At 35.2% G+C, this 12,369-nt stretch overlaps 1 protein-coding gene across 1 annotated transcript in view; it reads right to left on the bottom strand.

Moving 5' to 3' along the window:
• Positions 1-1,277: 1,277 nt before the first annotated feature.
• SPTLC1 (serine palmitoyltransferase long chain base subunit 1) overlaps positions 1,278-12,369 on the bottom strand; it is a 40,141-nt gene continuing 29,049 nt past the window's right edge. The window contains exons 8-15 of the mRNA XM_064176597.1: positions 10,723-10,812; positions 9,881-9,988; positions 8,553-8,648; positions 8,140-8,236; positions 7,190-7,244; positions 4,294-4,411; positions 3,150-3,223; positions 1,278-2,677 (exon numbers count right to left, since the gene is read on the bottom strand). Of these exons, the coding sequence (XP_064032667.1) occupies positions 2,584-2,677; positions 3,150-3,223; positions 4,294-4,411; positions 7,190-7,244; positions 8,140-8,236; positions 8,553-8,648; positions 9,881-9,988; positions 10,723-10,812 (732 nt within the window). The 3' untranslated portion in view covers positions 1,278-2,583. The remainder of the gene's footprint in view (positions 2,678-3,149; positions 3,224-4,293; positions 4,412-7,189; positions 7,245-8,139; positions 8,237-8,552; positions 8,649-9,880; positions 9,989-10,722; positions 10,813-12,369) is intronic.

Raw genomic sequence — 12,369 nt, forward strand, 5'->3', positions numbered from 1 at the left:
ATGAGGGACTCAATCTCCTGGTCTAGATCAATAAAAATATTGAACAGGACTGGGCCCTGCCCTGATCCCTGAGGGGACACCACTAGTGGATATGGCACCATTCACCACCAGTCTCTGGGCCAGGCCAACCAGCCACTTCTTGACCCACATCAAAGTGAATCTGTCCAAGCCACAAGCTGACAGCTTTGCCAGGAGCTTGTTGTGGCAGATGGTGTCAAAGGCTTTGCTGAAATTCAGGTAGAGGCAGTTTTACCAGCTTTAATTCTGGATATGTGTTTGTCGAATTAGACGACAGCATCTCGCAGCAACACGTTAAACTTCTGTTTCACTAGAACCACTTTGGAACCTCTGGCAGTGTCAGAGTTGTGACCATCTGCTCAATGCTAATTTAGGTGTTAGTGCTTCATTTTGAAGCCAAAGAAACCCAACAAAATAACCTATACATCTAAAAATTGTTGCTAGTTCTCTCAGTGCAAGAAGTTCTTCCGATTTGCAGACAACCTAAAACAAGACGCAACAAGTAAATTTAAATTCTGCAGCCTCTAGTATTTCAGCACTAATTGGTGATCTGCTTACCTTCACAAGTTTACCCTGAGCTCAGAAACTATTAATTCAGCTGCACTGGAATCCAAATATCTCATTCATTCCCAGCTTCTACATCAAAACTTTGAGTATTCCCATTTCAATTATCAAGCTAAAACAGCTCACAAGCTCAAAGTTGAGTGAAAAGTTCTAATTTCCACTTTTTTTTTGGTAGTTTCTGAGGGTCTTAAGAAGGTTGATTGTTCTGCGCTTTGGTTGCAACCTGTACAATGGAAATTGGCTTCCTTCCTCACATTTTCACTCTTTTAATTGTTTTGCTTCTAAGAGGCTTTTTATACACAGTTAATAGAGGAAAACAAACAGTGAAACAGAAATACTTTTTCCACACCCAGGTCAAAGTTTTTCTACATTGCACAGACAATGACTTTACTCTTTCAAATAGACAAGCAACAACCACTAAAGTGCTCTGACACAACTTCGTCTGAATGTATGCAAGTGAGAAGTTTTGAACACCAGAGCAGATAGTGCCTGTGAACCGAAGGGTGCAACAGACTATGCTCATCTGGTGAATGCATACGGTGCTAAGAGACATGGTTTAGCACCAGTCTTGGTAGAGTTAGATAATTCTTGGACTCTAAAGGTCTTTTCCAACTGAAACAATTCTACAGTTCTGTTGCACAGAATATTTAACAAGACATTGTTGAGCATGCTATAAAAATAAATGAAAATCTGAATCAAACCTGATTAATTTTTTAATTAAACAAAGATGCTTCTCAGAAATAGTCCTTGTAGTCCACATAGCAGCAACCAAAACAACACCTAAGTACAAACAACCCAGAATATATGCCAGGAAGAATATAAAAATTATAAACAGACATTCTTAGAGCAAAATCCTGAAACACACAGACACAGCTTTTATTTATAAAAAGGTATAGCATACTGTTGTTCTTCCTTACAAACTGCAGTTTCCTCTGCTTGATGTAACATGTCCATCTGTGTAATGTCCATCTGTGCTTACTGAAAATCTTTGCAGCATAAGCTCCAAATATCCATTTACGTGGGGATTTTATATGCACATATTGAGTTGTGTTTCAGTAGTATTTACATAATCAAAACCCTTATTAGCCATCTGTGAATCTTCCCCTTTAATGTATCACAGTTTAGACAGAAAACTTAGCACACACAATTTTAGTGCTTCAGAGTAGTCTGACTGAAGTTAGCTGCTGTTTCAAAACCCTTGGTTCACTCTTAACACCAGTGTCGAAGAGGAGTCATTAGCAATGTGAAGTGCCCCTGACTGAGCATACTGTAATGGAATTAACAGCAGTGTAACAATTCAGGTTTCAGCTTAGATGTCTTCAGGTTAATAATATGAAAAACCTTACCCATAATATCAAACACGCATAAGAAATATAGGAAGCAAATAGTATTTAATAACAAATTTACCACTTAGATACTGAATTCTCTGGCCAGGCATTCTTAAAAACTGGCTTCCAAAAATGGTTAGAGAAATATACAACAAAAAAGAATTTCAAATGCTTCTTTAAGTTCCTAATAAATGTAACATAGCACAAATTTTTTTCTTAATGTGTTACTCTCTCCCTTTTGGCACTATTAGGAACAGTCTGTCTTCATTTGAGGGGCAATTCCTTGGATTCTGAGGATATGCAGAGAAAATTACAAATTTTAGATGTTTTGTTTTTTTTGGGAAACCAGAATGTTCAAGTAGGTTTTTGACAATGTTTCAGCATTTGAAGAAATACACTTAAAACTTTAAGGTGCAACTTATGAAAGACCTCTGTATGCAATTTTAAGGAATTCTAATATATGGCAGAGTCTGAGTTGCAAGTGCACCTCGTCATTAACCAGTTCCAGAATTCACCATTCTTCTCCTCACTGCATTTCCACCCTTCTGGAAAAAAATTGTCATTTGGTTTCAATGTCATCAGTGGAAGAACTTGAATATCAGAACCAAGGTCACTATACAGTGTGAAACATTTAACCTGATAACTTAAAGAAAGAAAAATGCGAAATAGCAGCCTAATTCAATACAGACTGTGCAGCTTCCTTTATTAGTGATGCAGCCTTGTCCAGTTCTTTTTCTGTTTGTTCCACTGTTACTACTACTCGAATACTAGAAAAAGAAAACAAGAACACACATGGTAAATTTTACACCTTGCCTTCAGCTTTCGACTTATTTTGTTCTGATTTAAAATCACTACTCTTTGAGAAATTATTATTAATGCAATTCAACCAGAAGCAAGATATGACTAAAAAGAAATGGTCGGAATACATTTTTTTTCCCCCCACTATACACACCACAGAAATTTGATTATAATCTTTTTTTTACCTGCAGCTGTGCAGCTTATGGAAATGAGCCTGGTACCAGGCAACACACTGATCACTGAGATTTAAGTAGTTTTGATATGGTTATTTTCAGGTATCAGCACCCTGTAACAGTCACTGAAGACATACCTAAAACCTGAGACTTTCCCATTTTTACAGGACAAAATATTAACTCCAGTCTACAGAACTGAACTCCAGCATTATAGGAAAAGAGAACCGTAGCCAAAAAATACCAAATAATGTATTAACTTTCTGCTAACCTGGGTGGAGGAAGACATTTTTCTTCTTTTTCCAGATAGCGAGCTTGAGTTAATGCAATACCACTGTTCATGCACTACAAATAAAAACAAAATCCACCAGCTGTCAATCTGGGAACTTCTGATTATCTATTTTTTTGATCATCATATATATATAAATAACTTTTATGAGTTTGGTGTTAGGATAACTGTTCTTTGCCAAATGGAGGTTGTGCAATATCATCTCTCATTTTAATGCAGCATACACACATAGAACAGGTTCTACGGAGAGTAGCTTCTCTGGCTTTCATGTCCAAGCAATCAGGGGGAAAAAAAATCAGTATTATGTAGGTTACTAAATCATATTTAAACCAATTTTCAAGGAAATTGACTTTCAGAATTTCTACTTATTATTTATTATCTATTTATTATTTCTTTTTTACCTCTGCCTGAAATAGAATCATAAAATCAACCAGGTTGGAAGAGACCTCCAAGATCATCCAGTCCAACTTAGCACCCAGCCCTATCCAGTCATCTAGACCGCAGCACTAAGTGCCTCAGCCAGTCTTTTCCTGAACACCTGCAGTGACAGGGACTCCACCACCTCCCTGGGCAGCCCATTCCAATGGCAAATCACTCTCAACATTCATGTGGGAGAAAGAACCAATGTGCATTGAAGATGGAAAGAAATACTACAGACAAAAAAAGAGACTCCACACAAAAAAGCAAGTTCATGGACTCAAGCAAAATTACACAAATCTAAGTTACACAAAAAGTTTACACAAATCTAAATCTCAAATGCTTAACATACACCAACAGAAATGTTCAAATGATAGCTTTTATTCCTACAATCATCATAAAAAAATTTCTAACCAATTATTTTACATGCAAATTCAACTTGAGTTACAGAGTACATAGCAGAAAGTAATTGTTTTCTGAAGTAAAAGATCTAATATATATTTTTATCCAGTGCTGCAAGACCTAAACATACAGCCACAAGACACGGTTAGAAGATATTCTCTAATACAACCATACAGTCAACAAAGAAACTGAGTTTCTTGCTTGAATAATTTGCAATGAAATGCTGCAAGTTACTCAGCAAGTCCATAAGAGTATCCATCATTCACATTCAATGGTGACATTGTATTTTAACTATTATGACACTTACATAATCTACAACTCTTTTGAGTCTCTTCACATCATCTTCTCGAGATCCACAGCTCTCTTTCAGCTGTAGGTGCAATGCTGGAGAAAAAGATTCTCCCACTACCTTTAGGCCTGAAATTCTAAACCAAATAAAAAGCCTTTAATGCACAATTTTACTTCACATGTTAGAAGTTCCAAAAAGCATTTCCCCTTTCTAGGCAGCAACTGAGAACAGAGGAACATTTCATTTCACTAATACTGATGCAGAGAAAAAAAATATATAGGTACATTTCAGCTTGCAATATGTAAAGACAGCAAAATGTATCAATTGAGTATCTTTCCTAAGGAGTTTACAAATTGCAGTTTCAGCAAGTTTGTGTAACAATACTCCAGTCTGCAAAAGCAGGAGTCATTAATGATTCCAAAATTTTTAAAGGATCCTTAGGAGGACTTAGGAGAAAGGTTAACGTTAGGCCTCTATGTTACTGGTAAACACAGACAGCTAAAGTCAAGTCTTTGGAGACTGTACTAAGGAAACAGATGATAATAAGAATTTTTTAAACACTTATGTAATAAAAAGAAGAAAGTGTGGTTTTTTTTTTCACCAAGAGTTCTGGTGTTAAATTATTTCCTGTAGGAAGTCTTTGCTACATCATCTGTGATTTACTCAGAAGCCCCGCTAAAACTAGTTATATTACTAGAATTGCTCCTGTATCTGTACTTAGGGACAGTTGTTAAATCGAGTTCATAGAATTTGATTGAATGAATGAGCTTGCCTCATAGAATCAACCAGGTTGGAAGAGACCTCCAAGATCATCCAGTCCAACCTAGTCCCCAGCCCTATTCAGTCAACTAGACCATGGCACCGAGTGCCTCATCCAGTCTTCTCTTGAACACCTCCAGGGACGGTGTCTCTGTAGGTTTATACCCTCATTTTCAAGTAAGTTCAAGACCCAATCAGGGCAGAAGAGATGTTAAATCCATAAACACCAGAACTGAAGCCTGTAAGGAGAGAGAATTTGCCCTCCAAATACACTGCATCAATTATAAACATGAAAAAATAAAAATATATGCTATCATGGAAAGCATCTTGCATTATTTCTGCAGTACATTCTAGAAAGATGGATCAAACTGATATTCTTCTTCAACCACAAAACTGCCAACATCCAGGTGTTGTCCACCTAAACTTGCAAACTAACCAAATATGATTTCTTTAGTAAGCAACCACACACACTGCATTTGTGGTACTACTGCATTCACATCTAAGGATCTGGTAGCAAAGCGAAAGGAAAAGCAGTTCAAAGTCCAGTTACAAAGTAGAAAGACAATACACAGTATAACACACATGACCCCTAGGAGCAACCTTCTAAAAAGTGTCCTATAAGTAAGGAAATGAAATGAGATGGCAGATAACGTTTCCCTGTAATTTAAATTTACCTGCTGGAGAACAGTCCAAGACAAGCTATTAAAATAATTAGATTTTGTTTAGAGAAACATAGTATTAGCTTCTAGTTATAAAGTAGACATATTTTTTTAATTGAAATAGGTAATCATTAGACTGCCCCCCTCCATGGAGTAGTTACCTTCCATTCAAACTGAATCTTAGCCTGAACAACATGCTCTGTATTTGCTATACAGTTACTGAATGAGCTGCTCATGTTTTAAAACTGATTTTATTCTTAACTTTTTTCTATTATTGACAGTGTAGTAAATTGAACTACAGAATTCATCTTGCTCATCTATTTGAAGAAGTATAACATATGGTATTCTGATAGCAATTAACTTTCATGTGAAGTATTAACTATGTTTTTCTGATGCCTCTGCCAAATTAGATTTAACAACTTTTTGGCTCAATCATAACACTGTGTTACTAGCAAAGAATTGACGCTATCAGCTTTAAAGTTACTCTAAAATTTTAAGTGTAGAAGCATCTGGGTATCTTTCAGTTGAAAGTCTACACATTTTAAACCCGTACTGAAATGGAGCACAGCTGAAAAAGACAAGGATTATTTTGTGGTAAGACTATTCCACAGAAGTTCAAAGTAGCTAAAGTTTTAACATGAAACACCAGGTGAGCAGGAAACACATTACTTGAAATTACAAGCAGCTCATGCTGAATAATGAAGTGACTAATACTACAAAAAAATCAGCTAGTGTAATTATGCATTATAGATTGTGTGTATTTAGATGTTGTTTATTCCTGTTAAAACACTAGAGAATTGTTGAAGAAAATTAACTGTAAAATACTAGTTAACATATGTAGTCTGTGTAGTAAACAATCATTGACTAGTCACAGTAATTTATATTGTATTTCAGTACTGAAATCTGCCAGGAAAAATGGCAATTACTCAGGATAGTCATCTTTTAAAACAAGACAGTGCCAAGAGATTTTAAGCAGAACACTTGTTTTTCAGATAAATTCTAGCCATTTTCTACATGCCTAAAGAGTAATGAATACTTCTGTTAGCACTTAATATTCAAGTCTCGTATGTGAGGACAATACTGTATTAGAAGTGCATTGGATTGCAAGGTGCATTGAGTTTGTCTGGAAGTAACTGGCAAGCTAGGCCCCAAATTATTTTATGCAGATATATTTTTCAAAATGCTTATCAAGGCTTTATGCCACTCAAAGCTATCAGTCTCACAGAGACTCGGATGGGTAAGGGCTTGCAAACATGCTCATTACTATTAAGGGATAACCTCATTTCAATACTTGTAAAGGGATCTTTAAAATTTGGATTATTTTAGTAGCATAACATGTTAGAAAAGGACGAGTTTTTCCTTTAATACATAATGCAGTGTTCAAGACTTAGGTCTAAGCAACTGTAAAACCAGAAATAGATTTCAGCATGGACATCTTTAAAGTTGTCATTATAAAGGCGTGGTCAAATCAACAAAAAAACCCCCAAAACACTCACCCTTGTAAAGCTTTGTGAATTCGTTCACATTTAGCCCGGAGAGTCTGAAAAATATCTACATACACAACAAACAAAAACCACACACAAATAAAGAAAAAACACACACACAAAAAAAGGCTTAGATATCCTGCTTATACTTTAGATTTCTCTAAGTTTAAGCCTTTTAAAAATTTTGAAGGAAAATGAATATATAACTATCTATCAAAGTACTAAGTCTCTTAACTAATCTTCATAATGTTCCCAGTTTCCCATTTCTGACAGGAAATGACAGGCTTTTAAGATCTGACAAATACGTAACTTTCCTTAATCTCATCATTCCAGCTGCACATGTGTCCAGATGACACAAACACTTGATAACAAGATTGAAGTGGCAAGTCCAATTTATGGCTAGGTTCTAGACAAAAGCATAATTCTCTGATACTTGGAGCAGAAACTCCTCCCTGCCAACTTTATCCAAAGGCCATGAACTTGATTCTATCAAAATTGCAACCGTTTGCACCATGATCATTCCTAAGATTCTCAACTGGATTCTTACTTGGAGAAGAAAAAAATAATTAAGTAGTGCAAGTGGAAGGGAAGGGGTTGTGCAATCCTGAGGAAATGTATTCCCATTTGTTTCTTGTTAATTTTCCCTTCCTCCATTTGTCCTGAAGGATTTTGTTTTAAAAAATGCAGCATATCAATAGTCTGTAAAGCACAATATTTACTTAGAGTAACTGTCTCTCCTAGTCTCACCTAATTTACTCATTTCAGCTGGAAGAAGGGGAGGAAACATGGAAGGACTAAGGCAGGATGGGAAATTATAGGAAGAAAAAATCACGTGAAGCTAGCTGAAAAAGAAAAGAGGATTTAAAACAGTAAAAGAGTGAGGGATTAAAGAACGGATAAGTGTGAGTTATTAGTTTTGGGTTAAGAAAGGCTGGAAAAAAATATTTTCCTGAATTAAGTACCTGGATTATCTTCCATAATATTCAGAGCCTCAATAGCAGCAGCAGCTAACAAAGGAGGTAGGGATGCAGAAAAGCAGTAGCCTTGACCAGACAATCGCTGTGGAGAAAGAAAACCACAAAAAACAAAAAAAATCCAGCAACCTTTTAATACTGTCTATACTTCTGTAAACAAAAAAGTCAGTTCAGACACATTTAAACAATCTTTTCTCCACACTTACTGATTCATTTAAGGACTTACTTTTAAGTCTCCAGGTCATCTACAATATTTCACAGAATCAGACAGTTTCTATTTGGAATCAACTGCTGAATAATTACTTATTTAATAACACTCCTTGCAAACTGATATTAATTACTAGTTCTAATTTCTGAGTATCAAATCCTGCCACACCACATAAAAATGATTCCTGGCTTACCTGATGGTCAATAATAAAAGATCTCCCACAGCAAAATCCTCCAATAGAAGCCAGTGAATTTTCCATGTTTGCACTAATAAGATCTATGTCATCCATCTGCCAGTTAAATTAACAAGTTGTTAAGAGATGTTTGTGATGATTTTGAAGACTATTTATAAAATACATCTATTAAAGATATATCTTGTTTCCTATTACAAATATCAGAATATATCCACTAAACTGATCACATATTAAAATGAAGCTACATTCAAAAACAACAATTTAAAATGAGACTTTTGAAACTGTCATTTATGAATCCGTAGATAATTTACATAGGATCATTCTTCTGCAGGCACTGCAACATGAAGAACACCAACAGAAAAAACATTACAGAGATACTGATGACAATCTTCAAAGCACAGTATGACAGTGTTTTTTAAGAATACAAGTAGTTCCACTGCAGTCAATAGGGGTTAGAATGTGATCAAAACTGAGCATAGGTCTATTTAAATCAGAGCTTGAACCTTAGAGACAATCGCCTTATTTCATTGGTTAGTTACAAATACTTTTTTCCAGGCTCTGTAACACATATTGACTACTGCCACAAATTCCTGTTCTGAGCAGACAAACTTAAAGATTAAATTTGTAACTGAACATAACATAGAAAACAATTAAACAGGGTGTACTTGGGAAGCATCACAGCAGTACTTTGTTTCCTTTTCTGAAGTAGTTTAACATTCATCTTCTCTTAAGACACAAAGTAAAAACAACAGGAGATAGAAGACAACAGAATGAATTCTCAGAAGCTGGTATTTCACTTCCGACTTGAACTCAGACACTGCAGAAAACCAAAAGGTAACTTCTTCCTTCCCAGTTCAGGTGGCCATGGTAACAAACAACAGCAAGGATAACATTTTTTGAGTTTCAGAATACTCCTCAGCTGCATAGACGCCACATCAAAAACTTTACACAATTCTTCCCCACCGGAGTCAAAGACATAGCAAAGTAGGCTGGCTATGCACTGAAGATTTTGCTAACTCATCCTTAGCTCAAAAATACTTCCATGTAAGTATGGCATCTAAATACATGTGGCTGGAAAATACTGCTTTGAGTGTCAAAACAAAAGATAAATTATGCATCATAAACAAATTGTTATCTTATTCACTACAGATAAGTAAGTGAAAGAACAATGCCAAGACCTGAATGATTTGAGACTTATAAAAGTATATTTAGACTTCTGTTGCACACTGACATATATCGTTAATGCCACTAGTACAAGAAATGAGTTGCCTGACTTCTCTCTGTTCAAGTCTCTTGTTTGCAAGAGCACCCACAAAAAAAGCACTTACATTTATTCCAAAGTGTTCAGTAATTCCTCTTCCATGTTCTCCAAGAACTCCAAAGGAAAGGCTCTCCTCCAAAAATATTCTAACTTTGTATTTATATTTCAATTTTATCTGGGAAATGGAGCAAATTACACAGGACACAAGTCAAGTCCATCAGAACTTAGCAATAAAATGGGCAAGGAAGATAAGGTAAAGACAGATAAGTACAGTATGTTGAATACTGCAACAGTGTTAGCTCTAGAGTTGTGTTCTGCTATTAAAAATATTGTAAAAGTCTACAAAAATATGCCATCATGTAATATTAAAATTCATATATGTTTATGTAATAAAAATACCTGGTGTTCTTTTTTTTTAATAGGCTATCTGTTGCTTTCCAGATAATGCATTTCCATGGCATTTCTCCCATTACCTACCAGAACACAGTCTGCACAAAAAGCTAAATTATACTGAACAGGAAATGTTTTCTTCTGAGTCACTGTTTATAATATGAGTATTTATTTAAAACTTCTTTTCCTTTTTTTTAAGATATCATTTACTTTTAACAATTTGGTATTATATGATACCACTGAAATTAAGGTCTCAGCTTAACCTGAAAAATATACTATAATTAGATACTCACTTACAAGTCTCATTATATATAGCTTCAGAACACTAATCCTGATCAGAAGTGTCGAAACAACAAAGATTTCTGAGTGCACTTACAGAACATTTGAGAAACAGAAAGGTAAATAAAAAAAATCTGCATGGTAGAGCTTTTCTGTGTAAGCTTAATTATATGATACTACAGGTCCATTAGCCAGAAGTTTTCATATGCCAAGTTTAACAAAAAAAATTAGACCACTCACCAGTTCTGGAAGAGGGCAAACATCTCCTGTGTTCATATACAATCCTTCCACTACAATAAATCTTCGAGTTACACGAGCCTTGCGAGGATTCTTCAGAGAAAGATAAGATTTCAGTTAATATCCATCATTATTAGCAAGCAAAACTGATGATTTTTTTAATAGGAAAAGACAGTAACAGGGAGGAAGAGAGTGTCTCTTTTTCAAGCAGGCTTTACTTTGATTTGAACAGCATCTACCATTTGTTAAAAAAAAAGCTGAAATGCCTCATTGGATTACCTTTTACTTTATCACTTTTTTAAAGCTTTTAACTGTTATGGAAGATTTAAGATGCCTTGTTTTGCAAAAAATCATAACCAATCCATCTGAACTTCATGAATAAAATGCAAACAATACAACTACATGAAAAGTACTTGGAGTCTTGGACTCATCATTAATTTCAGCTTTTCAACAAGTTGTTTATGCACAGAGTTCCTCAGTGCAGCACAGACTTCTCACAAGAACTGTACTTAGAAAATACAGTCCCAAGGTATTTGTAATATTCCGGTTACAATCCCCTTGTCAGACCTTTGGACAATATAGATCATAAGAATATCCATCACTGGTTTCTGTTTAAATTTCAACAGCATAATTTGAGGTTTGTGTTTTTAAAATGCTATTTTAATATTTACTTTAAATCTTATTGGTATATTCTGGTCAAGAATATTAAAAGTCATGCTTTGTACTTTTTCCAGTTCTTGTGAAAAAAATTAGAGAACATCTATTTGACTTTTCTAAGTGGCAGGCATAGCTCCTCAACTACTTGGACCAACTCTAGTGCCAAGATCTACCCCTTGCTAGTCAGTACGTCTTAGTTATGCATACATGGTTTATGATATGTGATAAAGACATTGCCCAGCAACTCTGTTCACATTCAGCCAATTACATTCAGAAGCTTTAATCATGTACCTAAATCAGAGCACTCTGCAACACACATTAAGGAAACTGCATCACTTCAACTGCATAGAAAAACTCATGTGAAGACTATATGACAATGTATTTTCCATGAAGGTATATTAACTAGTTGTTAGCTAGTATATTGGCTGTAAATTTGCCTTTAATCAGATCCATTACTGATTTAGACTGGTGTAAAGATGACTGGCTTAAAATGAAGCAGTTTATCTACCTTACTTTTTCTGTGTGTTATCATAAAATCAGCTTTCTCGCAATTGTCTGCAACTGTTCAGCATGCTGTGAATAAGCCACATAATGCTGATAGCTCTTCAGCCAATTCTTTTGAAATTAAGTTAACCCAGTTATCTTTACTTGCTGATGCTGATTTTAGTAGATGCTTTTGGATGCCCTTTTGTGTTGCTATCAATATGATAAATGTGCCATCAAGCTAAGCAGAATTTTTCAAATGAGGACATTTTAAGAGTTGAATGCAAGACCGGGCAGGAGTCTAAGAGAGGAAAGAAAAACAGAATCATGTTGATTCCAAAAATTAAAGGCTTTGGACTTGTGTTGATTTTATGGTGTGGCATTTGAATGGATAATAACTGGTATAATTTATTAGACAAATATAATTACAAAAATTCCTAGAAGGCTTTAAAAAAACTCTGCACAGTATTTAAAAAAAAAAAAAACACCGTAATCTCACACTTCAGTCAT

The sequence above is a fragment of the Pogoniulus pusillus genome, chromosome Z (genome assembly GCF_015220805.1).
Source record: "Pogoniulus pusillus isolate bPogPus1 chromosome Z, bPogPus1.pri, whole genome shotgun sequence".
Lineage (NCBI taxonomy): Eukaryota > Metazoa > Chordata > Aves > Piciformes > Lybiidae > Pogoniulus > Pogoniulus pusillus.